This window comes from Capricornis sumatraensis, chromosome 8, assembly GCF_032405125.1.
Source record: "Capricornis sumatraensis isolate serow.1 chromosome 8, serow.2, whole genome shotgun sequence".
Classification (NCBI taxonomy): Eukaryota; Metazoa; Chordata; class Mammalia; order Artiodactyla; family Bovidae; genus Capricornis; species Capricornis sumatraensis.
The window spans coordinates 9883580-9910499 of record NC_091076.1 but is presented as its reverse complement, the minus strand read 5'-3'; the positions used below and the strand labels follow the sequence as shown (position 1 = coordinate 9910499).

General features: G+C 52.3%; 4 protein-coding genes across 10 annotated transcripts; 2 read left to right on the top strand and 2 right to left on the bottom strand.

Moving 5' to 3' along the window:
* Positions 1-548: 548 nt before the first annotated feature.
* Positions 549-10600, top strand: TAF6L (TATA-box binding protein associated factor 6 like). Of its 3 annotated transcripts, none has more exons than XM_068977540.1 (12): positions 549-660; positions 1375-1434; positions 3382-3541; positions 3874-3955; positions 4622-4772; positions 4927-4977; positions 5540-5634; positions 6921-6995; positions 7137-7357; positions 7664-7796; positions 9570-9698; positions 9805-10600. In XM_068977540.1, the coding sequence occupies exons 3-12, from the start codon at positions 3483-3485 to the stop codon at positions 10573-10575; spliced, it is 1767 nt and encodes a 588-aa protein (XP_068833641.1). In that variant the 5' UTR covers positions 549-660; positions 1375-1434; positions 3382-3482; the 3' UTR covers positions 10576-10600. The 3 variants fall into 3 exon arrangements, with proteins under 3 accessions (XP_068833641.1, XP_068833639.1, XP_068833640.1); XM_068977538.1 differs by having other exon boundaries at positions 555-660; positions 3869-3955; XM_068977539.1 differs by lacking the exon at positions 549-660 and adding an exon at positions 824-863 and having other exon boundaries at positions 1378-1434; positions 3869-3955.
* An 85-nt stretch (positions 10601-10685) lies between these two features.
* TMEM179B (transmembrane protein 179B) lies at positions 10686-13392 on the top strand. Of its 3 annotated transcripts, none has more exons than XM_068977726.1 (5): positions 10686-10806; positions 11568-11755; positions 11838-11936; positions 12142-12220; positions 12468-13392. In XM_068977726.1, exons 1-5 carry the CDS (start codon positions 10711-10713, stop codon positions 12627-12629), a joined length of 624 nt encoding a protein of 207 aa, XP_068833827.1. In that variant the 5' UTR covers positions 10686-10710; the 3' UTR covers positions 12630-13392. The 3 variants fall into 3 exon arrangements, with proteins under 3 accessions (XP_068833827.1, XP_068833826.1, XP_068833828.1); XM_068977725.1 differs by having other exon boundaries at positions 11838-11969; XM_068977727.1 differs by lacking the exon at positions 11568-11755 and having other exon boundaries at positions 10711-10838; positions 11838-11969.
* On the bottom strand, positions 12921-14074 carry TMEM223 (transmembrane protein 223). Its single transcript, XM_068977728.1, has 2 exons — positions 13759-14074; positions 12921-13325 (listed from the first exon to the last, which is right to left on the bottom strand). Exons 1-2 carry the CDS (start codon positions 14072-14074, stop codon positions 13033-13035), a joined length of 609 nt encoding a protein of 202 aa, XP_068833829.1. The 3' UTR covers positions 12921-13032.
* Positions 14075-14280: 206 nt separating this feature from the next.
* NXF1 (nuclear RNA export factor 1) lies at positions 14281-25785 on the bottom strand. Of its 3 annotated transcripts, none has more exons than XM_068976497.1 (21): positions 25667-25785; positions 21869-22052; positions 21497-21656; positions 20725-20808; positions 20513-20617; positions 20309-20389; positions 20139-20208; positions 19900-19988; positions 19668-19775; positions 19384-19493; positions 17540-17576; positions 16969-17037; positions 16810-16865; positions 16576-16683; positions 16401-16459; positions 16178-16293; positions 16009-16051; positions 15351-15423; positions 14862-15044; positions 14670-14730; positions 14281-14558 (listed from the first exon to the last, which is right to left on the bottom strand). In XM_068976497.1, exons 1-21 carry the CDS (start codon positions 25692-25694, stop codon positions 14520-14522), a joined length of 1863 nt encoding a protein of 620 aa, XP_068832598.1. In that variant the 5' UTR covers positions 25695-25785; the 3' UTR covers positions 14281-14519. The 3 variants fall into 3 exon arrangements, 2 of the variants coding, with proteins under 2 accessions (XP_068832598.1, XP_068832600.1); XM_068976499.1 differs by having other exon boundaries at positions 20309-20344; XR_011145156.1 differs by lacking the exons at positions 14281-14558; positions 14670-14730; positions 14862-15044; ... (4 more) ...; positions 16576-16683; positions 16810-16865 and having other exon boundaries at positions 17540-19493.
* Positions 25786-26920: the final 1135 nt, after the last annotated feature.

The window sequence follows — 26920 nt, the reverse complement described above, 5'->3', positions numbered from 1 at the left end:
GAGGGCTTACAGGACAGAAATGGGGAGGATACGAGCCAGGGTCCCCGAATTGGCAGAGCCCTGGAGTCTGGAGCTTGCACGGGGTGTGTTTGGCTCAGTCAGAAGACCCTTCTGCCAGCAGAGAATGCCTACTGAGATTCCGGTTCAACCTTGGGGAAGGGGAAGTGGCAGGTGATGTTGGAGAGTTAAGTTGAGCCCCACCAAGCAGGCAGCAAAACTAAGGCAGACGCCCAAGTCTAAAGCGTCAATACACTCGCGTAAATGCAAGTGCTCTGAAACTCAGGAGTAGACAAAGGAATGGGGATGGTTTCCTCGAGAACATGTTTATTAAAACGTAGATCGAGCCATTACACACCCCACAAAACGCCGAAGAGCTGTTGCTTTAAGAGGCGCGAGTCTTCCACATCATGTGACCTCTGACGTGCCCGAGCCTTCTACAGCGCAATCACGGTGGCCAATCGGGTAGTGGGACGCTTCTTTGTGGGCAGGAACTCCTGAAGGCGCTCGCCGATTGGCTGTGTTCGTGGGGGGCGGGGCCTGATCGCCGAGAGAGGGAATTAGTACGAGCAGGGTGAGTAGGGGTCATTGCCGCCGCTACCGCCGCCGTAGTCAGCGCCGCCGCCGTTCCGGTAACCGCCTTCGCCGTCCCCGAGCCATCAGGTGAGCAAGCCCTCATAGCCGTCCCGCTGCAGGTTGCGCGCTAACCGGCCTGGGCGCCCGCTCCGTTGGGGGCCCGCCCCCTTCGCCGACCACGTGACCCCAGTTCGGTAACCTCTGACCTACTCCTCCCTGCTCCCCCCACCTCTCGAGCTGGGATGAAGCGCGGCCGGGTGGGAGGATGCGCTTCACGGAGGCCGGCAGAGGTCAGTTCCCACGCCTCCTTACCGGTGTGGCTAGTGGCTGAGGATGTGGAGAGGAGGTTGAGTAACTGGAGACCTTGGTCAGAGTCGGACTTTGTGGGGTTTAATGTGGGCACTTAATAGGGAAACTTCCTTGGCGCCTTCCGCGGGCAGGACTTGCTGCTCCTACTTTACAGGTGGAGAAAGGTTAACAGCCATTGGCGGGTCTCCAACGCCGAGTCCCTGGACTGGGAATCCAGGCCTTGTTCCCCAAACAGTCCTCCGCTCCTCATGATTACAATGAGAGTTGAGTTCTTGCTCCCTTACCTAGGTAGTGCTGGCCGGATGATCTTGGGAAAATCATTTAACATTTAACCACTCAGCTCTGATTGTGAAACAGACATAATGTTTACTTAATACCTCTCTCATTGTTAATCCAGACAAAATGAGGTGCAAGCCGTATAAAGCACTTAGCTCAAAGCTTCAGGCATAGTATATACTGAGAAAAATAGCGATTGTGTGCTCATCTTTTCAGGAGGTGTTTACTGAGGGTGTGTTATGTGCAGACACCGTGCCTGACGCTGGGGATGCAAAGGTGAGCAAAAAGGCATGATCCTTGCTGGCATGGAGCTTACACTCTACTGGGGAGATAGATGTTAATCAAAAAGTTACACAGGTATATAATTACAAACTGATAACTACTTTGGAAAATAAAATCATGGCACATGGTGAGGGTCTGAAAAGATGTCTCTGAGAAAGTGATTTTTTTTTAAACTTTAAAATCATTCATTTATTGATTTGAGTGTGCTGGGTCTTCCTTGCTGCATGGGTTTTTCTTTGGTTGTGGCAAGCAGGGGCTACTCTTCAGTTGTGGTGCACGGGTGTCTCATTACCATGGCTTCTCTTGCGCCAGGGCACAGCTGTAGGGCACACGGGCTTCGGTGGCTGCGGCTTGTGGGCCGTAGATCTCGGGCTCTGTAGCTGCAGTGCACGGGCTGGGTTGTTCTGCAGCATGTAGAGTCTGCCCGGACCAGGGATCGAGCCCATGTCTCCTGCATTGGCAGACGGATTTGTTACCACTGCCTCGCCGGGGAAGCCCCCAGCAAGTGACATTTGAGACTGAGATCTGAAGGAAGGCCTCAGAGTTCACTGGACAAAGGGGCTGGGGTAGAGGAGAGCGTTCTAAGTCCAGGAAACAGTGTGTGGACATCCTGAAACAAGGTGTTTTTGAGGAAATAGAGGCTACAGGAATGCAGAACATAAGCAAGAGTGGAAAGAGATGTTTGGAGATGTAGGCACGCATGCGGGGCCTTGGAGCCATGGCGCAGGTTTGTTTTTTATTCTGAAGCCAATGAGGAGCCATTGGGAGAAATGCTGCAGGGAGGCCAGGTAGGGTACCCACTGGATTTAGGGACCTGGTGGTCACTGGTGACCCACTGGGCCTTGTCAGAGAGGAGTGCTGGGGCAGAACCTGGGCGGGTCACTGAAATGGGGACCTCACTGCTGTGGTGGTATTGTCTTACTGTGGCCCGTGTGGGCCAACCTTCTAAGTGTGGCGTGTGTTGTTGGAGTCAGTCACCAGCTGCTGTTTTTCGTGGGTTCTTATTCTGCCATATCCTGTGAACAGAAGAGCAGGTTCCTGCTCGAAGCCTCTCAGCCACATTGGGGAAGACCAGACATGGGCAAAAAGCCCAACTACTGAAAGCCTGACAGTCCCAGATGGAATAGGGGCAGGAAGACCTCAAAGGACAGACTGGATCTGCCTTAGGAAAGAGGAGGGCCTGGGGGCTTGGAACAGGAGGAAGGCAGGCCAGCCTGAGCACCAGCGGTGAGGTACAAGGCAGGCTGGAAGCCTCGAGGTGGCCTTCCTGGGAGGATGGATCAGCTTGATGAGCTCTGCGGATTCAGGACCAATCCCAGTATGTTGAGCCAGGGAGTTGGGATTTTCCTTTTATGAGTCCTGGAAAACTATTGAAGACTTCTGAGCAAGGAACTGTCAGGGTAAAAGTAGTCTTTTCATCAGTGTTTAGTACTGGTGGCTGTTGCACAGATCCAGAGGAAGACAAGTTTTTGTTTATAATTAACGATTGTAATGTCTTCCATTTGTGTAGTGTTCTGGCCCTTGAGTTTCTCCTACATCATCTCATCTCATCCTCATAGCAACCCTGTGTGTTAGGGAGGGCAGGGGTTATTGCCACTATTTTACCAGACCTCAGACTGAGAAAAGTCTCAGCCTGGTTCACATTGAAAGTGGTGGAGCAGGGCTGGGACCCAGTTCTGTGTATCCCAAGGCCAGGCACCTTGTCGGATATCACTGCTGTTTGCTGTCACTGCCGTCTGCCCTCTGACCCAGCTCAAGTCTGTTTCTTGCTCTGAGCCCGGACACTCAGATGAAGCTGCTGGTTCAAGAGCAGGAACAGCTCTTGAACAGCTCTTGAATCTGGAACAAGAGCAACAAGATTGGTTTGGAGGGCCTTCAGTCAGGCTCCCGGGCTCAGAGGGAGACAGGGCTGCCCTTTCCCACCTCCCTTCCCACCCCCAGCTCCATCGGGGCCATGTCGGAGCGAGAAGAGCGGCGGTTCGTGGAGATCCCTCGGGAGTCCGTCCGGCTCATGGCGGAGAGCACAGGCCTGGAGCTGAGCGATGAGGTGGCGGCCCTGCTCGCAGAGGACGTGTGCTACCGACTCAGAGAGGCCACCCAGGTACACTCCCCCTCCTTGTCCTTCCCTGGGACTGCCCTCTCCCCCTGGGGTTTATTCAGCTAGTATCTGTCAGGCCCCTCCTTCGTGCTCTGAATACAGCGGAGGCAGTCCCGTCCTCTCCAGGGCCTCCTCCTAGGCAGCTGGGCTTCCAGTGAACCAGGCGCCTGCTGAGCCTGTGCTCCTCACCACAGCCCCGCTGGGCAGGCCAGGCAGGTTCATCATCACATCCCCCATGTGAGAAACTAAGTCACAGAGAGGGCATGTGACGTTGGGAGTTGTTTGCCATGCCCCGCTCCCTGTCCCCTGACTCTGTTCCTCCCCTTGCAGAATAGCTCTCAATTCATGAAACACACCAAACGGCGGAAGCTGACTGTCGAGGATTTCAACAGGGCGCTCCGATGGAGCAGTGTGGAGGTGAGTGGGGCACAGGCTACAGAGGGCTCAGCTGGCACGAGCCTGCCTACGCGCCCGACTCAGGGCTGGCCACACAGTGAGACATGAGGGCCCAACGCACACACAAGGGAAGGTCACAGCCACCGCAGCACAGGTGTCAAGCCCAGTCCCCCAGGGCCAGGCGTTCAGAGAAGCAGAGGTGGCCACGGAGGCCCGGAGGCTAGGGAAGGCTTCTTGGAAGACCTGGCACTTGAGCTGAACCTGCAAAGGAGGCCGGGATTAGACTCAGTTGCAAGAAGAAGAGGCCATTCTGGGTGAGGGAGCAGCCTGAGCATGGGCGTGGGCGTCAGAACATCCTGCATGGTCGTTCCTGGCCAGGGGGTCCAGGGAAGAAGATCACATTTAGAAGAGGAGCGTTTTCAGAGCTGGTCTCTGTGGGGAGGATCAGCAGCCTGAGGGTGGGGTTCAGGGTCCCTGCAGCTCCGTGAGGAGGGACCACGTCCTACTCCTTGACTTAGTGAGCACTGGTGCTGCAGCCAAGTTCCCAGTGAAGGGCCTGGAGTCCCAGGCATCCCCCTCTGCTCAGGGCCTCTGGACTCCCCGCAAACATAGGCTCTGGGCCCTGGCTGGTAGCACCCCACTTACCTCCCCAGATTCAGCCTGCTCCCCAGTCCTCTCTTCACTCAGGCCGTGTGCGGTTATGGATCTCAGGAGGCGCTGTCCCTGCGCCCCGCCAGGGAGGGTGAGCTCTACTTCCCCGAGGACCGAGAGGTGAACCTGGTGGAGCTGGCCCTGGCTACCAACATCCCCAAAGGCTGTGCTGAGACGGCCCTGAGAGGTGACCGCTGGGGTCCTCTACAGGGCGGGGACAGGAGCTGGGCTGTTGGAGGAATGGTGATGGGCTGGTGGGTAGGTGGGGCAAAATGCAGAATGGTGGGTGGTGGTACAGGGGCAAAATCCCGGGCTGACCCACCTCTCTGCTCTGGTTCTAGTTCATGTCTCCTACCTGGACGGCAAAGGGAACCTGGCCCCTCAAGGATCAGGTAGTGGGTAGTACGGGGAATGGGCCCTCTGCTTGGACTTTCCTCCCTTAGGACTGAGGGTGGTGCTGCTGCCCCTCTGAGGCCTCATCTGACAAGTATTTTCTGGTGCCTGGCTGGTGCCAGCCCTGAGTGGGCACTGATCCCTGCCCAGAGGCCTCAAAGTTGGAGATGGGATCCCAGGCCTGTAACCAATCATGACGCCGTGTTGAATGTTAGTGCAGAAGTCTGAGCAGCTTACTGGGGTCCCTGAGGTGTCAAACTTCCAGGGTCTGCTGAATGGAGCTTACAGAGCCTGAGGCTTAGGAACTCGGACCTTGGGGACTAAGCAGGAGTCTGCTGGGCAGAACTCAGGTGGGAGGCAGCATGCAGAGCTGGGCTGTGGAGAGCTTGCAAGGCCAGGGTGAGCAGGCTGCTCAAGAGAGGTTTGTGGCTCTGTGTTCCGGGAGGCCTCCTGTCTGAACGGGCTCCTATGGCGACGGGGGTTGTGGGGGGCGGGGAGCAGGCAGGGAGGCTGGGAGAGGGCTGGCCTCACGCTGACTGCCTTCTGCCCACCCTCTCACAGTGCCTAGTGCTGTGTCTTCACTGACCGATGACCTCCTCAAGTACTACCAGCAAGTGACTCGGGCTGTGCTGGGGGATGATCCACAGCTGATGAAAGTGAGCAAGCGGGCCTGAATTGAAGCTTCAAGGCCAACCGTCAGTCCGCCATGGAATTCCTTCAGAGGCCTGCTTCCTGTTCTCTGCAGGCTGGCTGATCTGGGTGGAAGCTGCTCTTGGTGGGGGGCGTGGTGCTCTGCGGCTGGCCCTTCTCCAGCACTGCTCCCCTCCCTGCCCCAGGAGGAACCCTGTCCCTCAGGGAATGGGCAGCTCTGCAGGGTCCTGTGGACGGTGGGGACGACACAGGTGGCCAGTCCCCCCACACCTTAACCCAGAGCCCTTTCTTTGGGGTGTCTGTTGGCCTGGAGCCATGCGGGGCATCCACCTTGTGCCTTTCATCTGTCTGGCCTCGAGAGGAAGTAGAGGGAGCCTGGTGAGGGTGCCAGTCAGACATCATACCAGCCCTCTAGGGCTCCACAGGGCTCCTCTGGACATGGCCTGTGCCAGGCCTCTTCCGCCAGAGGCAGAGGAGGGCTGTTTGGTGGTCTTGACCACGTGGCCCCTCTGTTTGAGGGGTTTACATCTTCCGCGTCTGGGTGCTACTATTATTTCCCTTGCAGAGTTAGGACTGTTGTTACTGCACTCTCCTGCCTTAGGAAATTTGCTACTCATCCCCAGACACAGTGCATGTGGCTGGGCCTGTGCCTGGGAGCTGGGCTTCTTCCTCTCAAGCTGTTCTCTGCTTTCACAGTGCCAGAGGCGCTGGGAGGGCACAGGTGGTGGAGGTTCAGGCTAAGACAGTCTTACTCATTGACTCTATTTTTTTCTGCTTATCAAAGTAATACCAGCATGTGTTTATTATAGAAGTACTGTAAAACACACAAAGTAGAAATTCTGTAGACCCACCACTCACGTTTGTTTTCTATATATAAACTGTCATAGTCTGCTGTCGATTGAAGTGGTATTAAACTAAACATCTGGTTTTAGAATAACTGCTTTATTCAGTTGAAAATATGTTGGACATTTAGGTTATATACAGTTCAGTTCAGTCACTCAGTCATGTCCGACTCTTTGCGACCCCATGGACTGCGTGGCGTTGTCCATGGACTGTATGGACGCCAGGCTTAGGTTATATTCAGCTTTTTATTATTATAGACAGTGTTATGTGTGGATATGTGGGTGAGTGGGTTTTGTTTATAGTGGGTTAAATTTGTAGAAGTGGCATTGCTGAGTCAAAGTATGAACACTTAAAATGTTAATACATAGGTGCCAAGTTTTCCTTTAAAGAGGTATCAGTTTATACTTGGGGTGGGTGGACCAGGGCAGCGTGGCCCCTTCTGTTTCAGATTGCTCTCCACGACCTGCAGACCAACTCCAAGATTGCAGCGCTCCTGCCATACTTTGTTTACGTGGTCAGTGGGGTAAGTGACCAGGCTGCAGCAGGGGTGGATCTGTGGAGGGGCCATGATGCCGCAGGCTGTAGGGCTCCCGGCAGGTGCCACCAGACCAGCAGGCTCTCCTGCACCTTCATGTCCCCCTAAGCACCCTTCTTCTCCCAACAGGTGAAATCTGTAAGCCATGACCTGCAGCAGCTGCATCGGCTCTTGCAAGTGGCACGGAGCCTGGTTCGGAACCCACACCTCTGCCTGGTGCCCTATGTCCGCTCCCTGGTGGGCAGCGTCCTCTACTGTGTCCTGGAGCCACTGGCTGCCTCCATCAACCCGCTGAATGACCACTGGACGCTTCGGGATGGCGCTGCCCTCCTACTGAGCCACATCTTTTGGTAGCCACCTGGGCCTAGCGCTGATCAAGGGTGGGACTGTGGCAGAGCTGAGTGGCTTAGGGTGGGAGGTGGGGTGAGACTTCTGGCTTTAAGGCCACAGGTTGAGAGGTTGGGAGTATCTTCCCTCTGATCTTCCAAGTTGTTGTGCTTGGGGTTTTATAAACGGGTGACAGAGACGCCAGGGGTTTGATCTGTCTGCCCTCAGGCCCTGGGCCCAGCTGCCTCGTTCACGTACCCGGTGTGCCGTACACATGCTGCTTCCTCTGTGCTCTGCCTTGTTCCCCTGACTGAATGTTGCTCCCACAGGACTTATGGGGACCTTGTAAATGGCCTTTATCAGCAGATCCTGCTCTCCCTGCAGAAAGTCTTGGCGGATCCTGTGAGGCCTCTCTGCTCTCACTACGGGGCTGTGGTGGGGCTGCATGCTCTTGGCTGGAAGGTGAGGACCCTGGCTTTTCTCACAGAACCATAAGAGCTCCCGTTTATAGTTAGAAAAATAATCTTTCTTGTCCATGAACGTGTCCTCTTTCTCCATTTTTTTAGGTTTTGCACTGTCTTTCAGGATCCTTTTGTAATTTTCCCTGAAGAGAACCTCAAAATAACTTGTTTACTCCTAGATTCTTGCTATGCTTTCATACTGTTGTGATGTCTTAGCATAGTGTTTCTTATTGGTGTATAGAAACACAACTGATTTGTATATTGATTCAGCTACTTCATTAAACTCATTTTTAACTGTAGGTTATTTTGGGCTTGTAAGGTAAATCATACCATGTGCAAATAATGATAGTTTTGTCTTTTTTAAACCTAATGCTTTATTTTTTTTAATACCTTTTCCTCTTTTGGCCATCCTACATGGCTTGTGGGATCTTAGTTCCCCAATCAGGGTTGGAACCTGAGCCTTTGGCTGTGAAAGTGCAGGGTCCTAACCACTGGACCGCCAGAGAATTCTCAAACCTAGTAATTTTTTGTTTTATTGCTAGGACCACTAATATCATTTTAAATATGTTGATATTGGGCATCCTTGTCTCATTTCCAATTAAAAAAAAAGTACTAACAATAACCTGTCCTGTTTAGGCTGACGTTTACTTTGTGTGTTTGTAGATACCTTTCTCAGGTTAGGGGAATTCTTAATTATTTATGTTAATTTTATCAAATGCATTTTCTGTATCTTTTAAATTGATTCTAAGGTTTCCTGTTTTATCTGTTAATGTTGTTAATTGTATATATAGATTTTCTTTGTTTTTGGCTGTGTCACACAGCTTGTGGGATCTTAATTCCCAACCAGGGGATTGAACCCCTGCCCTACCAGTGAAAGTGCTGAGTCCTAACCACTGGACCACCAGGAATTCCCCATACAGATTTTCTAATAGTAAACTATCTTTACATTTCTAGGATAAACTCACTTTAGTAATGGTATAGTCTTAAAAAAAATGCAAAACTTTTATTGGAATATATTTTTTATATAGTTAGATTTAAATGATTTATCTGTATTTATGAATGAAATCAATCATGTACTCTTCTCATATGGTTTTAGTATCAGGGTTATACTGGTTTTATAGAATAAGGTGGAGAAGGGAGTATTTTTTATACTTTATATTTTTAATTATGTTTTATTGAGACACTCTGTTCCTTAAATGTCTGTAGGCTGGCTTTGTAAATTCTGGCATGCTGTTTTGTGGTTGTATTTTGAACTAATAGTTACAGAATTATTTCAGTTTTCATATTTCTTGAGTCAATATTATATTTTTCTAGGAACTTGAAGTCTTAATTGCTTTCCCCCAAATTAATCACAGGATTTAAAATTACATAATCAGAGTCCAGATCTCTGAGCTGTTGTTTGTTTTTGTGCAAGTGGTCTGAATTGAGTTCCAGTTTACATGTAAGCCAGGACGGTACTTGGACTGTAGCAGTTGGCAGCTAAATTTCTCGTTAGCAAGGGGCATTACTTATACCCTTCAGCCCTCAGTACATATATCAGTGATCGTGGGGTCACTTTATATTGTTTGTCTTTGTACCTGATCTTTATTCCCATTGCTTAATTAAGGCTTGGGCATTCAGGAGGTTCCAAATAAATGCTGGCTGAATATGTCAAGCAGGGAATTTAGGATTCAGCCCTGTCAAGAACCAGAGATAAAAGTAGATCTTTCAGAGGAAATGGTACTTGGTAAGCAATGAGCAGGAGGCACTCACTGCATTCTTCTCTCCCATCCAGGCAGTAGAGAGAGTCCTGTACCCACACCTGTCCACTTACTGGACAAATCTGCAGGCTGTGCTCGATGATTATTCAGTATCGAATGCCCAGGTTAAAGCAGATGGGCACAAAGTCTATGGAGCCATTCTGGTGAGTGCCAGACCTTGCCATCCTCTCCTTCCTGCACCAGCTCAGCTGGCTCACTTTAGAACACTAGGCCCAGCTTCCTTGTATCCTAGTCCCTCTGCTCTTACAGGTGGCCGTAGAGCGACTGCTGAAGATGAAGGCCCAGGCAGCAGAGGCTAACAAGGGAGGGCCAGGCAGCAGGGGGTGCCGGCGCTCTGATGACCTCCCCTGGGACAGCCTTCTCCTGCAGGAGTCTCCCTCCGGGGGCAGTGCAGAGCCAGGCTTTGGGTCTGGCCTCCCAATGGCTCTTGGAGGCGTGGGGCCAGAGGATCCTTCCCCTTCGGTGACCCTGGCGGACATCTACCGGGAGCTCTATGCCTTCTTCGGTGACAGCTTGGCCACTCGCTTTGGCACGGGTCAACCCGCGCCCACGGCCCCGCGGCCGCCCGGGGACAAGAAGGAGCCGGCCACCGCCCCGGACTCGGTGCGGAAGATGCCGCAGCTGACAGCCAACGCCATGGTCAGCCCGCAGGGCGACGAAAGCCCCCGGGGCGGTGGCCCCCCGTCAGCCTCTGCGCCCGCCGCCTCTGAGAGCAGGCCGCTGCCCCGCGTGCACCGGGCGCGGGGAGCACCGCGGCAGCAGGGCCCAGGCACCGGCACCCGCGACGTCTTCCAGAAGAGCCGTTTCGCCCTGCGCGGTGCTCCTTACTTCCGTTTCATCATCGCTGGGCGGCAAGCAGGGAGACGATGCCGCGGGCGCCTCTTCCAGACTGCCTTTCCCGCGCCGTACGGGCCCAGCCCAGCCTCCCGTTACGTACAGAAGCTGCCCATGATCGGGCGCACCGGCCGCCCGGCCCGCCGCTGGGCGCTCTCGGACTACTCGCTGTACCTGCCGCTTTGATGCGGCTCTTGCCTTCGCCTCTGTAAATAAATCCCGCGCCCGGAAATGACGTTTCCGCGCTCGTGGGTCGCGCCGGATGAGGCGGGTCTTGGTCAGTTGGCTCCTTCGGCGGCGCTTCCTGGTGTCGGGGAAGTCATGGCGCTGCCCTGGTTGCAGCGCGTCGAACTCGCGTTCTTCGCTACCGCCTTCATATGCGGAGCCGTGGCGGCCGCGGCGCTGACCCGGACCCAGGTGTGCGGTTGCGGGACGGGGCCGGCCGTCAGGTTGGGTAAGCGGGTGGCAGGCACACCCTGAACCGGAGAGGCCGCTGCTGTCCGGCCCGGCTGAGTTCTGGCGCGCAGCTCCTCGGAGCTAGTCGCCCAGGTGAGGCCGGTCGCCGGCGGAGGTGCATCGGCGGTAATGACGCTCTATGGATACATCTGCCCACAGATTATTACCTCGCAAAAGGAACGAGTCCTTGGGCGTGTGTAACAGCAGATAGAGCCCGGCCGGATAATTCCTGCTGCATAACCTCACCCTGGCTGTAAAACAAGTTGGACCTGGCCCCTTTAAATCAGACACTATTGTGTTGAGCCACTCAAAGAAAGCATAGTGTAGTAGAAATGAGCAAACTACCAAATGGTTGCAACGCAGTGTGTCATATGGCAAATCAACCCCAGCCAGGCAATCATGTTAATAAAGAGGCTCGTTTGACCCCTGTAAGTAGGCACTATTACACCTATTTTATAGATTAGAAAACATAGAATTTCTGTACGAGAGGAGGAGACCAGAACTTGTGAGGCATCTCTGAAGCTCATTGTATTTTATAACCACTGCCGATTTGATTTCCCCACCAGATCCACTCATCTACTGGCCCAGAAACAGGAACTGACAGTAATACACAAAAAACTCCTTAAGGGTGGCCCTGGTCTAGATTGTCCCCAACACCTGCCATGAATTTGCACTCAGAGGTACTAGCCTGAAATCTAGGACTCAACAGCTTCTCTCCACAGGGCTCCTTCAGGGGCAGCTGTCCTCTGTATGGCGTGGCCGCCCTGAACGGCTCCTCTCTGGTCTTGTCCAAACCCGCGGCCCCATCCCTCTGCTCCTTCGTGGCAGGGGCCTCGGGCCTGCTGGCCCTCTACTGCCTCCTGCTCCTGCTCTTCTGGGTCTACACCAGCTGCATCGAGGGCTCCCACAGGTGACTGCCGGCTCTGAGGGTCAGGGCTTGAGGTGGGAGGTGTCCCACTTGAACCACAAAGCTATTCCCTCCTTCCTCCTAGAGGCCCTATCGGGCTCCGCTTTGCACTGGCCACCTCAGCTATAGCCATCTTCCTGGTCTTAGTGTGTGCCTGTATCCTTCGATTTGGCACCAGTTCCCTGTGCAAATCCATCATCTCCCTGAACATGACTAGGTAATGGGAAAGGGAGGGAGTCTGGCTGGGGCTGTCTACCTTCCCTCTGCAGAGAGTATCCCATACTCCGCTTTTTATATCCCTGTCAGTTCTCATCTCAAAAGGGCACTGGAGTGAAAGGCTGTTTAGGGTGTATCTCCCCTTTCTCACGACTGTCTCTTTGACCTCACAGCTGCTCTGATGCCCAGAAAACTCCGTGGAAACCCCCTGGAACCGCTGTGCAGTTTTACTCCAACCTACATAATGCTGAAGTGAGGTCCCGGGATAAGAAAGGCTGGGTAGAGACTGAGGGATACACAGATTCGTGTAACGAATCATATAATACCATCTGTAGTTTTAAGAGGGCTCACCAGTGTACTCTGAGCTCGGTCGGTCCACCGGTGAGGGGCTGAGGAGCTGAAGGCTTGACAGCCTGACAGTGAACAGCTGAGTGGTATGTGGGTGGAACTGGATTCAAGATGGGCCCAGTCCTCAAATTCCTGTTCCTGTCTCCCACAGACTTCTTCCTGGGTGAATCTGGTATTGTGGTGTGTGGTCTTGGTGCTCCAGGTTGTGCAGTGGAAGTCTGAAGCCACCCCAAACCGGCCTCTGCAGAGGGGGAACTCAGAGTGGAGCTCTGAGACAGATGCTCTTGTTGGGCCACGCCTTTTCCATTCCTGAAGACTAACCAAACAGTACTTCTGCAGCCAGACTCCATGCCCAAGTGCCTGTAATCCTCTTGCCCTGACATGGCTCTGATTATGTGGAGAGCCTTAGTTTTCCCTCCAGGAGGGAACCATGATGACACCTCTCCTCCTACAGCTGTTTCTGTACCAGTATTCTATTACTTTCTTTCCTCATCTCAGTACTGAGTTCTTGGTGTAGAGCACTGTAGGTAGGGTGGATAGGAGCAGAGTGAAGGCTAAACAGATATGGGTCAAAAAATTCAAGGGGTACGGCAGGTAGCTGCCCTTGGAACGACTGCTCTTTTATTTGCTGTTAATGAATTCTGGGCCCCCTGTGTGACCCTGGTTGTCACCCCATCCCTAAGGTTCAGTTTTTATTCTGAACCTTAGTTGCTTCTTCACAAGCTACGGTAGGCACCCACAGTGTTGTCAAAAAGTTTCGTGTTGGGGAAATGTCCAGCTTTGTCCAAGAGGAAGTAGAAGCGTCGGCCTTTGACTTTCAGAGGCAGCATGGCAGGGACTTCTCCCCGGTGGGCCATGCAAGATACCTGGTTTAAGGGAACCGTAAAATGGGCACCCCAGCCAAAGGGGGCATGAGTGGTGAGGGTCACTTGCTTCCCTCCAGCCCGTAGCATCACTGAGCGCACAGAGCGGAGGGAAAAGAGAAGACCAGCACCAAGTACCAGGGAACCTGTAGGAAAAGCAAAGATTTGGGTTTTCACTGGAAAGCTAAGCAGCAACCCTTTCAGTGCCCCCCGAATAAAAATAATTGTGATGGTAACATTTACTGTGTTCCTCTTATACCCCAGTCGTATATTGTCGTATATTAGTATATTAGTCGTATATTAGTCATTCCTCCCAACAGCCTTAATAGATACCCATCCCCAGTTTAAAACAGGTTCCAGAGTAAGGGTACTAACTTGCTCAAGGTCACAAAATAAGAGAGACGGCAGCTTGAACCTGCACAAGGGCTTGGCGCTCAGGGACTTCCAACTCCAGTGTACCGCGCTCCTACCCACTCCTGCTTATCCAGGAGGGTTGGGAGCCCCTTACTCTTCCTGCCCGAACAGAGAGGATTGTGCCCACCCTCTTCGACCAAGCTGGGGAGCTAGCCCACACTTTACCGATGGCGCCGCAGCCGACGGCAAGGCCGTAGCGCCAGAGTGTTGAGCGCAGGTCCAAGCGGCCATGGTCTGGGGACTCGGCGTCTGTTGGACGAACCGGGGTTGGGGGACGGGCCAAGGAGGCAAAGGCCAGGGAAGCCCAGAAGACCCCCTGGCCAGCGCAAAACAGCCCGAGGAGGGTGAAGAAGCGGCCCCGTTCGTGCTCGAAGAGCAGCACATCCCGTGGCGGAGCCGTGTCATGCAGGGCCCGGCGAGCGGGCAGGGACTGCAGCGCTTGGAACAGCAGCACAGACCACCGCCGCCCGGGCGCCGCCATGGCGCTGCGCGGAGCCGTTTCCGGGGCAGGACTTCCTGCCAGCGGGCCCCGCCCCAGCCCCAGAGTCCTTCAGCCCCAGGCGAGGCGGGCGCAGCCCACCCCTCGGTCCCGCCCACGATTGTGAAGGGTAAGGCTAAAATAACACAGCATGCTAGACACCAAATACAATACCATTCTTTATCTTAAAAAGTAGGGAGGATCCTGGGGTTAAGTACACAAAGCACCTAAGTCCTTCGGGTATTTTAGTGTCAGTTCTACAAAGTAAGCTTTGGCTTCCTGGCACCAGGGAGGCTCAATCTTCTGGAGGCTTCCAGAAGGCAGGTGAGGAGAAGGATCCAGCAGCCCTCCCTCCTCGGTCACAGTCACAGGGCGGCCTCGGGCCGGAGAGGAGACATCAGTACATCCAGGGGCTATTTACAGGGGTCTTCTGGGGCACGACTATGGATCACTTCATGAATGCCACTTCTGGGATCTCACCCTTGGCCTTAAAGAAACAAAAAGGTCATCAGAGCCAGGTGGTCCATGCCATGCCCCGAGCCTCCCTGACCCTCTCGAAGGCCTGGTGCTCTCTTTGCCACCTGTTTTCAAATCTTACCTTGAGGTGAGTAAAGGCCTGGGCAGACCTGGTGTAGTCCCAGTTGTTGTCCTGGAGGCACCTGGAGTAGGGGAAGAACAGGCACCTCCATTAGAACTTCAAGTCTGGGCTTTAAAAATGTTAGGGGCACTTATTTTTCACCACCAGAACTACCTCAGTTTACCCCATTTCCTACACATGCTCAGTACTCACTTCTGGGACCACTCAATGTTCATGCCAGACTGGGTAGAGAATGCCTGCAGCATTTCCTGCTGCTCTGGGGAGAGGGTGGGCACTGGGCTGGAGGAAGGTGTGGGTGCAGGCATGGCAAAGGCTCTCTGGATCTCATCAGCACTGGCATTCCGCACAAACAGCTCATCATTGACGATGCACAACCTTGGAGACAAAAAGCACCTTAGACAGCTCGACAGACAGAAGATAACCTCATCCTCCCAACATCATTCCTATTCTCACTTGACACTCAAGTCTTTCAATACCCACAAGGTTCCTTTATCATTTACCCCCCTTTCCCATGGACTCCACATATGGGATTATCTACCAAACAGACTGGAATTATACATTCTTCCCCAACCCTCATTTACCTTCACAACAGACTTAGGAAGTGAATATTGTTAAACCACTTTTCCACAGTGGCAGCCATGCATTGGGACTGGGACCCAACATGGTAAGTCAGACACTCACCCTGAATTGCTGGCAGGAACAGCGACGAACGTCCGGGTAAAGGCTCTCAAGGAGTCCCGAGACTTTCCATCCACTGCAATGATAACAATGGTGATGACCCATCAGAGTCATTCATGTTTTATGTTTTCAAACAGCTTCTCAAAAATCACAGTCTGATTTGATACAGAGAACCCTAAGCAGGCCAAGTGGGTGATTATGTGTGCACAGAGGAGCAGAGCAGGGAGGAGTGTCAGGTTAGAGGGGACAACAGTAACACTTTCATCCCACTAGTTATTTATTTGTATCTGTGGGCCAGGCCCTGTGTCAGGCACTTTATAAATCACTTCACTTACTCCCCAAACATGTAATGAGATGTCTATTATGAATCTCTTTCTTTTACAAACAGTCAGGTTCAGAGGTCATGTAAATTGCTCACGGACACAGAGGACCAAGGTTGGGGATGGAAGCTCAGAACTGTCTGCCTCCAAAGTCTGTGTCCTTCTAATCATCAGGCTGTTCCCATAGCCAAGACAGGAAAGACAGGTGAGGACAGGTTTGGGGGCAGAAAGGGAGAAGGTGGTCAGGGAACAAGAGAAGGGAGCTTGGAAGTTGAGAGTGCTCAGAACGACTAGCTGGGACAGGGACCACTCCACAAACTCAGGACTCCAAAGATACTTACCTTCTTTGAAGACTCCGTTGACAGAGAAACACAGCAGTGTGCTCTGAAAGAGAAGCAGCAACATCAGGTACCATCTAGGCTCCCAGCAGAGCCCAAGTCCCTCCTTGCCTCTGAAGGCCTGCCCCTTCCCCAAATCCAGGCTTCTGTCAAGGGAGAAATAGGTGCTTACTGTCTGCGCACTTATGTCTATCACGAAGGAATTGATGTCATGCTGAGTTTTGGGCAACTCATTGAGGAAGGCCACCACGTTGAGACGTGTGTGCTTTAGCAGTCGGAACCGCAGGGCTGTGGGAGGAGAAGAAGCCGAGGTTAGGAGCTGCTACACCCTGAACCCAGACGGACTCCTTCCCTTGCCCTTCTCCCAACCTGTTTGGCTCACATCACACACTTACTAGGGTCTTTAAGCTTCTTCACATTCCTGCTATCCTTGAAGTACTCGGCCAAGTTACTTCTGGGGGAATAAGAAGAAGAAGAGGCAGTGGTCAGAGCAGTGGCGATGCTGCATGTGCTGGCCAGTGTCTGCTGAGCAGCTCGGGTCCTGGCCAGGTTCTGGGATGTGCTACTCACCGGGCAGGGTTCTGGGGGGTGAAAGGGATGCTCAGGGAGCAGCAGGCTCCATCATGGTAGGCATCCAGGAGCCGCTGCCGGTCTCCCGAGTCATAAACCGCATAGTACCTGTGGGGGGAACGAAAGGGGAGGGCTGAGCTCCACAAGCTGGATCCACAAAGGGACTGACAGCTCTCAAGACTGAGTCGTGCTGGGCCCATCGCTCCCCAACCTCAGGACACCCAAGATACTTACTGCTGCAGGAAGTGCAGGACCAGATTCTTCAGGGTCTCGGTTCCAAAGTAGCTTCCCTGGAATCAAACGGACTCCAATCAAACAGGACCATGGTACCAGGACTCTCCTCCTAACGTGAGTTCTAGCTCTGTGCCCCCCAGATGCCACCCCACCACTTACCTTGCAAGGTGGTAACGTTGTGGGGGCTTCAACATCAAAGGCAATTGGTGGGGGTAACTCATGGCCATCCTGCAGAAAGGAAGTCAAAGACGACGATGCAAACCAGTGAAAGAAGGCTAGATGAAGGACTTGCCTGGCAGTACAGGGCTAAGGCTCCCCACTCCCAATGCAGGGGCTTGGGTTCAATCCCTGGTCAGGGAACTAGATCCCAGAGGCTGTAACTAAGAGCTGGTGGGCTGCGACTAAGACCCAGCAGAGCCAAATAATTTTTTTTTTTTTTAAAGGTTGGATGAGTAATTAGATGGGAGAACTAAGAGTAAAAGGGTCCAAGGTCAAGAAAGAAAGAAATGGAAAGGGGTCTTATGAATCCTGATAGATGCAACTATCATCTACAGGCGTTTCTCTGGGAAGAAGGATTATAATCTTTGTTAATATATACATGAAATCTTTGCTAGATTATCAAAGGGCTCCACCTCCCCAAATTAGGGATCATACAAAGGCACATCAGGCAAGACCGAGGGTGGCAGGCACTGTGCTCCTCAGAAGAGAATGAAAAAAATGAGGCGCTCACCAGTCGCAGTAGCTTTGGAAATCGCTCTCGAACGGCGCTGTCAAGAACGGGACATAAGTGAGTAATGTTTCAGAGCCACTGTGCCTCCTGGGCTGCTCTAGGAGCAAAAACACCCGTGCCTGAGGGACAGCCCATCCCATCCTCCTTGTGCTCTCACTCTTCCCCAGCCTCTGAGCTCCAGGAAGAATAACCCCACTCCCCACCTCGTCTGGGGCATCCAAAAATGACTGCCTTGAAGGATGACGCTCTCTGCCTGACTCCGAGCACTGCAGGGGCAGCGCTCCCGGCCCGGGCGTTAAGCCAGGACCTCTCCTCCATCCTCGTCCCCCTTACCTTCCACCTACTCACCTGTGCAGCCCCGGGAGGAGGGAATGGGGTGGGAGCCCAAGGGCTCCGCTGCCTCAACAGGTGTCCATCACTTCTGCCAGGTCTGGCCATGGCCAAGACCAGAACACACCACAGAAATGGCACAGGATGTTGGGGCAGGGAGACAAGCAAGGCTCAGGGAAAGGAGAGGCCAAGGAGGAAGAGAGGGGAGAGGAGAGAGAAAAGGAAGGAGAGGAGGGGGCAAAGAAGAGACCGGGGAGATTCAGGCGAGGAAAGAGAAAAAGGAAAGAGAAAGCAAAGACAAAGCGAGAGCAATGCATGGTGGAGAGTCATTCAGAAAGACTGGGGAGAGCCAAGGGGAAGGCGCGCCTGACACAGCCCTCTCTTTCGGCTCCCTTCTCCTGTGGTCCAAGGAGGAAGTGAGAAACATCTTTGCCGTGGTGAGAGGGCAGCTGCTATTAGCCAGGTATCTGTCTGCTACCTGGGTCCCGATCTGAGCTGGGCGTGGGAAGCAAAGCAGCCATGGGGGCAGGAGATCTCCCTCCGAAGGGGTGAAGGCTCAGGCCCCTGCAAAGCTGGGGGGGTGAGGGTCTGTGCCCCACCACTGTTGGCCCCCGAGTTCTCTCCTGATGGCCCCTCTGCGACTGTGCCTGTCTTAGGTTGTTCCTTCCCTGAGGAATCTTACCCGTCTCTGGCTAACCAGCCATCCTCCGGGGCCAAGCAGGGTGATATGAGGTGTGCGAGTGAGGGAGGGGCAGCGCCCCCAGAGAGGGTCAGTTCTCTGTCTCCTGGATAGCCTATGCCCCCGTGGCCTCCACGCCCAGCACCTGCCTTGGGATTCCCTCGCCTGCTGGCGGGGCCCCGGCTCTGGTCACGTGTCTTAGGGAACCCAGGTTTCTCCTCCATGGAGGGCCCAGCTCACAGCCTTGGGCAAGAGCGACAGAGTGCATGGCACCAGCCACCAGGAGGCCTCAACCTCAGCATGGGCAGGAAAAGCCAGGCAGTAGCCTTGGGCAAAGTGATTGTGAGAACTGAGCCCCTCTTGGCAACAGGGCAAGAGGGGCTGTCACCAGACAGAGGAGGGAAGGCCCATCAGCAGAAACTCCCAGGAAGGGAGGGCTTTCCCTGCCCAGGGGTTACCAGGCTCTTGGCTCACAGCAACTCCACGTATGGGAGTGTAATATGCAAGACACCCCCTGGTCATGGCAGAGAAAGGGAGATGCTCTTCTTGAAACAAAAGGGGAGGAAGAGTCTAGAGAAGGCTGTGTTCAGGGAGGAAGGAGAAAGGCCACAGAGCCAGCACACAAGCAGTCAGGTGAGAAGAAAGGAAAGGAGGCCTGGGGCAAAGCTCGGGGTCATGGGCAGACACAACGGAGGAACACGCGATCCTCCCCAAGGACAGGTGGTTCCAGCTGAGGGCTGCACATCTCCTGCAGACAGGCAGTGATCCAGGTGCATCCGCTCAGCCTCCCAGGGGGTGAAGGTCCCCAGGAGGGGAGATAAAGCTTATAACTGACCTGATGTAGGTGGACTGGTCTCGGAAGGTGTCACACAGGGTATTTCCGTCAAGCCAGAGCTCTTCCAGCTTCAGCCCTTTGATCTTGTCCAACTCCCGCTCCGACTTTAGCTGCAAAGAATAGGGAGGAAAGGCAGGAAAGACATGTTGGTAAAGAGAGCCAGCTAGGTTCCCCCCACCCCCACCCTCATCTCTTAAATGCCCTCCCGGCCTCTTGCTGCCACGAGGCAAGCTCTCTCCATCTCTGTCCACCCTATCCAAACACAGCCGGGCTCTCAAACTCACCTCATTTCCAGAGAGATTTAGGATCTTTAGATTGGGTGCTTTCTGCACAATGCTGGACAAGTCATCCAGCCGGTAGAGCTTGTTGTTGCTCAAGTTCAAGGACAATAGCTGTGGGGAGAGGAGAATTTAGAGGAAGCACCACCAGTCAGGGGATGAGAAACAAACCTGCCTCCCGACCCCATCCCACATACCCGACCCTGCTTCCTCCCACCTAGTGGGACAAAGGCCTCACCTCAGGGATGTTCTCTTCGATGATTCGCAGGGTGGCTGCCATGCAGCTTCTACGGTTCAGGACAACGTCAATGTTCTGGGCCACTAAATCTGCAGGAAGCAAAGGGAAGTCTGAGAGGGCCTGCCCAGGCCAGCGTGCCCACCACAGCACCCTCAAGATTTTCCCTGCTGACAGATCCCCCTCTGTCTCCACCAATCTAAGAATGGGTGAGGCAGAATCAACCTGTATCCGACCTGTACCTGGGTCTGAACGGAGGCCCTTGAGGTCAAGTGCTTGCTGGGAGCCATCGTATCTTTTGCTCATGATCAGCTGCAGAGGAAGACAGAGGGTTCAGTGGTCACTGGAGTTGCTGGTGGGGAGGGAGGGGTGGGGGAGGCGGGAACTGCTAAGACTCAGGTGCCGGCCTCACCTTTAGCTGCTCTACTTGTTCTGGCTTCAGTTCATTCTGCACAGAATGGGGTGGAGAAGAGGAGTTGATGATGATAGATATCTGCAGGGGAGACACACACGGACAGGGTGAACCGCGGGAAGGCCTGAGCCCCAGGACCGAGAGCCAGTCTATGCCCTGAGCACCAGACCCCACCCCCAACCAAACCAGGCCCTTCACACACACCCTGCGGTTCTCCCGATCCAAAATCTTATAGTTAACAGCCTTCAGTGCAGAGGCCGTACTGGCGTCCTCCACAAAAAACTGGGCCCGTGTGTTTTCATAGTGAAACTGCAAGAAGAGGGAACAAGAGCATCAGACCTGGAGCTCAGAGCCCCCAGCCCAGCGGGTACCTCCCCCTCCCTGGTGTGCAGTCAGCCACTCAGGCCTTCTCTTACCTCAATGGGAGTAAAAGGGACACTGCACTTGCTCTGAATCACATTCAGGAGCCACGACTTGTCGTATTTCCTGCCATAAGGGATCTAGGTGAGAGAAAGAGAAGAGACAGGAACAACATGTCACTACATGGACAGCAGGCCCTCCAGTGCTCCTTTCAGCTCATCTGCCAAGCTCCAAAAGACTTTCTGGAGAAACAGTCAACTTAAAAGTTTTCTGGGAATTCCCTGGTGCTTCAGTGGTTAGGATTCCGAGCTTCCACTGCTAGGAATTCAATCCCTGGTTGGAGAACTAAGACCCCACAGGTTGCACGGTGAGGCCAAAAAAATAAAGGAGTATTCTACTCAAGCCAAATATGAACTCCTTATTTGGGCCTTATTTCTATCCCTTAAAGGCCCCTTTTTGTCCATTTACACTTATTATTCCTCAAAGAATGCAGATGTTTGATTCTACAAGTTCTAAGACATCATTTATAACCTGCCTGCCCCTCAGAGAACTCAAGGGCCCTCCACGCCCACAGCTCTTCACATCTGGAGGAGCTCTCCCACCCGCCAACCACAATTATCACACTCCCCTTTCATGGCCTTCCCATCCTGCTGCCTCTCTTCTTTTCTGAAGCTGCTCATAGATGTTTGAAGATATTGATTCTTAGCAGCAAGAATGGTTCCCTGATTATGGAGTAAACAGCTGATTTTGTAATGTGAGAGGTGAACACCTTAACTGTGAGCCCAGCCCCCTAGCTCCCCTGCTCCATGGACCTCTCAAGATACTCACTGTAATCTTAAACCAGTTCTTGGACGACCCGTCCTGGCTGGTGCCAGCCCCTCCCCTCTCTGCAGCACCCCGATCTCTCCGCAGGGGCAGAGTAACATGAATTCGAGTCCGCTCGTTCCAGTTATCACCCCGACGGTTGGGTCGTGCAGCATAGGGGGTGCTGTGGGGAAGGAGAGAATAAAACATTCACAAAGGTTAGGAATGCCTTCTCAAAGATCTTCCTGCACTGTTATCAGGACCACAACTATCACCTGCCAGTAAGCTGGTCCTGGCATTTCTCCCTTCCAGCTGGAAGAGAAATGACATGCGCAGTAAGAGGGCCACATAAATGAGGGGGCTGCTGAACTCAAACCAGACCAACTGGTTACTTACTATCGTACTCGGGGAGCATCCTGGACATCGCTCATCGCCACGTCTCTGTCGTCGTCCTCCAGGCGGGAGGACCGAACGCTGGAGCCCCCTCTTCCGGACCTCCGGTTCCCCTCGCCGGACTTCCACCGGAAAGGGCCCCGGCCTTTCTTTCTTCTTTGAGGGAAACTAACTCGATCATCGTGCTCTGGGTTTGGAAACAAAACAAAAATTAGAAAATACACTGGAGGGACTTCACTGGTGGTCCAGTAGCTAAGACTCTCCATTCCTAACACAGAGGGCCCTGAGTCTGACCCATGGTCAGGGAACTGGATTCCACATGCCTTGACTAAGAGTTCCCATGCCACAATTTAAAAAAAAAAAAAAAAAAGATCCTGTGCGCTGCAACTAAGACCTGGCGCAGCCAAATGCATATTCGAATATTTTAAAAAGAAGAGAAGACACCGCTGCTTCCGCCATCTTGCTTGGCAATCACACTGTCCAGCACCCTGCACCATCAGATGAGATGCACAGTCACCACAGAGGCCACCTCTGTGCAAGCTCCTCTGCCTGTGCAGGGAAAGAACCCTCTCAGTGGGGTGGCAACCTCAGTGACTGGAAAACTATGGGAAGTCTTCTGAGAAAAGTGAAGCAGAAACTGGAACTAGAGAAAGGAGAAGTAGAATGTGGAAGTGAGTGTCTCAAGTGCAACTCAGACTCCCGAGAGTCACCTGAGGTCTGCTTTTCTCACCCTCCCAAATCTACTTAACCCCACTCAAAAAAATCTTAACTTTTTATTTTACACTGGAGTATAGCTGATTAATAATGTGTTAGTTTCAGATGTACAACAAAGTGATTCAGTTTTACCTATACATGTATCTATTCTTTTTAAAATTCTTTTCCCAAATAGACTGTTAACGGAATACTGAGCAGCATTCCTTGTGCTATACAGTAGGTCCTTGTTGGTTATTCATTGTGAATATAGCAGTGTGTACATGTCCATCCCAAACTCCCAATCTGTCCCTTCCCTACCCACCTCTCCCTGGTAACCATAAGTTCACTCTCTAAGACTACCCCTACTCAAAATTTGATCACATCTTGAAAAGTCAATCACAATGATTACATCAGCTTTCAGTAAACAATACTTCTTTTGCCTATAAAGCACAAATGTCACTTACAACTACGACCAATTGAAAGGCTTCTTTTAAGTCTTGTTCTCGCCTCAAAACATGGAAAACTCGAACTACCATACGATCCTGCAAATTCACTCCAATTATATATCCAGAAAAAAGCAAAAAAGTACTAATTTAAAAAGATGCATGCATAAATGAGGAAGTGGGGATTAACATCTGCACACTACCATTATCTGAAACAGATAATCAACAAGGACCCACTGTATATAGCACAGGGAACTCTACCCAGTACTGTAATAACCTCCCTGAGAAAATAATCTGAAAAACAACAGATACATGTATAACTGAATCACTTTGCTGTAAATCAACTATACTCCAATATAAAGATTTTTCTTTAAAGCATCAAAACTAAGAAAAAGGGAAGAATACATATGAGCTTCACTTGTTTTCAGGTCAATTAAAAAAAAAAGATACCTGCATCTCATTGTTCATAGCAACACTGTTTACAGAGGGAAAGATATGGAAGCAATCCAAATGTCCATCAAAGGACTAATGGATAAAGATGTGGTATACACACACACACAACGAAATACTACTCAGCCATAAAAAAGAATGAAATCTTGCCACTGCAACAACATGAATGGACGTGGAGGTTATTATACTTGGTAAAATAAGTCGGAAAAAGACAAATACTGTCTGATATCACATGTGTAAAAACTAAAACGAATATATTTAGCAAAACAGAAACAGACTCACAGATATAGATAACAAACTCCTGGTTATCAGTGGGGAGAGGGAAAGCAGGAGAGGCAAGATAAGGTTATGGGATTAAGAGATACCAACTACTAATGCCACCCCACTCCAGTACTCTTGCCTGGAAAATCCCATGGACGGAGGAGCCTGGAAGGCTGCAGTCCATGGGGTCACTGAAGGTTGGACACGACTGAGAGACTTCACTTTCCCTTTCATGCATTGGAGAAGGAAATGGCAACCCACTCCAGTGTTCTTGCCTGGAGAATCCCAGGGACGGGGGAGCCTGGTGGGCTGCCGTCTATGGGGTCGCACAGAGTTGGACACGACTGAAGCGACTTAGCAGCAGCAACTACTAAGTATAAAATGGATAGGCAACAATGATATATTATTGCATGGGGGGTGACAGCCATTATTTTGTAATAACTTTTAATGAGGTATAATCTATCATAATACTGAATCACTATGTTCCCTTTCATGTCATACCTAAAAATTAATATTATGTTGTAAATCAACCATATTAAAAAACTGCCACTCTGAAGTGAATCTTGAAGTGACCCAAGTGTAACTGGACACGACTCATTCTCCGAAAAGTCACCTGAAATCTGCTGTCTGCCCACTCACATCAACTTAACCCCAAGTGAACTCTTTCATATCCAGGTAAACCAATCATGATGATTACATTAACTTAATCAATACTCCTTTTGCCTACTGAGTATAAACATCAACTACAAGTATGATCAATCTAATGGTTTCTTTTATAAATTTTATTCTCAAACTCTGGAGTTCAGGGAGTGAACTCCGTTTCCTTGGTCAGAGATGCCTCTTAACTCAGGAGACAACTCCTGAATTCCGGTTCTAGTGGCAGATAGGGTGCTTCACCAAGGGCCCTTGAATGTTCTCCAGGAATGTTCCTCTCAACCGTCGTGTGCAGAAATGGCTTCTTAAAAAGAGACCTATGAAGTGAAGTGAAGGCGCTCAGTCATGTCCGACTCTTTGCGACTCCATGGACTATAGCCTACCAGGCTTCTCCATCCATGGGATTTTCCAGGCAAGAATACTGGAGTGGGTTGCTATTTCCTTCTCCAGGGGATCTTCCCGACCCAGGAATCGAACCCGGGTTTCCTGCATTGCAGGCAGACGCTTTACCCTCTGAGCCACCAGGGAAGCCCAGTACTCTGCAAACATTGAATCTCATGAAACGACCCTAGGGAAAAAATAGACGACTAGAAGGTGCAGTTAACATTTATCAATAAGTTTATCCGATGTCAGGCGCTCGACGCACACGATCTCGTTTTAATACAAACACACACACGGAGACAAACTCAGGAGACAGGTACTGTTTCTATCCTCCTTAAGGGGATGGAAAATCAGGCCTGAGTGTTTAACTCACATATGATCAGCATGGCCAACTCAGAATTGAAACCTTGGCTGTCGTGTGCTCCTAACCACTACTCTGGACCTAAACCCACTGTAGTGTTCTGGCTAAAACAGTGAGTTAATGTGTAGGTCTAGAATATTAAAGCTAAAGCTGCGGACGGTGGGGGAGGGGGCAAGACCGACTGGACGCACGGTAGAAAATAGGGCACCGGCAGCCCAAGAACAGGGTACTGACTCACATTACTATAGCCGCCAAACTGAACTGACAGGCATCCACCACCCACAAAGTTCAAAGGAATCCAGTCACCTTACCGCCAAGCCACCCGCTCCGAGCCGCAGGTGCTCACAGCGCCAGGATTCTGGGGTCAACGAGCCGGGCACTCACCCTCGAGTTCAGCCAGGGCCCGGACTGCCTCGCCCCGGGCCCGCGCCACTCACTGCCGTTCCCCGCGGACACCCGGCCCCTCGCGGCCTCCCGCCCCGGCGCTGCGGCCTAGGCCGGCGCTGCCCAGCGGGGCTCCAGATCGCCCCTCTCCCCGGCCCAAGGACCAGCACTGACCGTTGTATGACTTCCCCTCGTCCGCCATGGCACAGCTAGAAGCAGGGGCAGGCTGCGTCGCGGGCCGCCACTTAGCCAAACGTCCAAATGCCCAGGCGCTCTAGGTCGAAGTGCTCCTACGCCGGCTACCACCGCGTTTATAAGGAGACCGCGTCGCGCGCTGTCGACGTCCCACGATCATAGGCGGAGCCGCTGGGAGACGCGCGTGCGCATTCGACCAGCAGAGACACCGGGGCGGAGCTTGAGGCCGACGCTCCGCCCAGTAGTGATTAGTTTACTGATCCCCCTGATTAGTACTCGCACCTGCCCTCTGCTTTCATCGTCGGCCGGTAAGCAGCACCTCAAAGGTTGGCGCTGAAGCAGAGATGGCCACTGCACCCCAGGGTTCAAAAAGAAAAAGGGAAGGAGGGCCACAAGAAGGGCTTCTGAGGAATGGGAGAGCAGTGCCTTGGAGTGACCGCTTCAAGACCCCTAGGAGGATCCAGCCTGGGCTCAAGTCTCAGCTCAGCCCTTTGCCTTCTACAGATCTATGCCTTGCTTTCCTTGCCTATAAAATAAAATAGAAAACTAGAAGGTAAGCTCCAAGAGAGCAAGGAGTTGACTAATTCATGGCTTTTTTTTTTTTCTCTCCAGCACCTGGCTCAGTACCATACCTGGCATGTACCAGGAACTCAGCAAATATTATGAAATAAATTTCCAATCTATGCAACACCCCCCCCCCCAAATAGTTGCGGAGTCAAATGAGAAAAACTGCATTTGTCAGGCTTTGATCATCTTCACAGATCGCCCCACCCACCATCGATGTGCTGTGCTTAAACCCACATCGTGTGTCAACTAAAGTTAAGATGCAAGCAAGAGCACCCCCTGGACACAGGTCAAACGGAAAGGAAATACTAAAATGCCAGGGCTAAGAAAGGCCAGGGTTCTCCTAGATAACTACTGCCCCCAACCCTAAGGTACTACAGCCAGCCCAATGTGTGATTGTTGTCACTATAGCTTGAGCTTCCTTTGGGGTGTATGAAATGGGGGTACTCCAGTGACCTCAGAATGATGTGGTTGTGGGTCCTGGTCAGGACTGACAAGCATATTGACCTTCCAGGGTAGGGTAGGTATTCCAGGCAGATCTCTACTTCATTCTCCTGTGGCTGGCTTGGATTTGGTGAGGGGCTTCAAGAGGGGACCAAGAGCCTCAGCTGGAGCTGGGAACAAATTCTTCACCTTTCACTCCTGGCAGCAGGCAGAACTCCTGCTTCA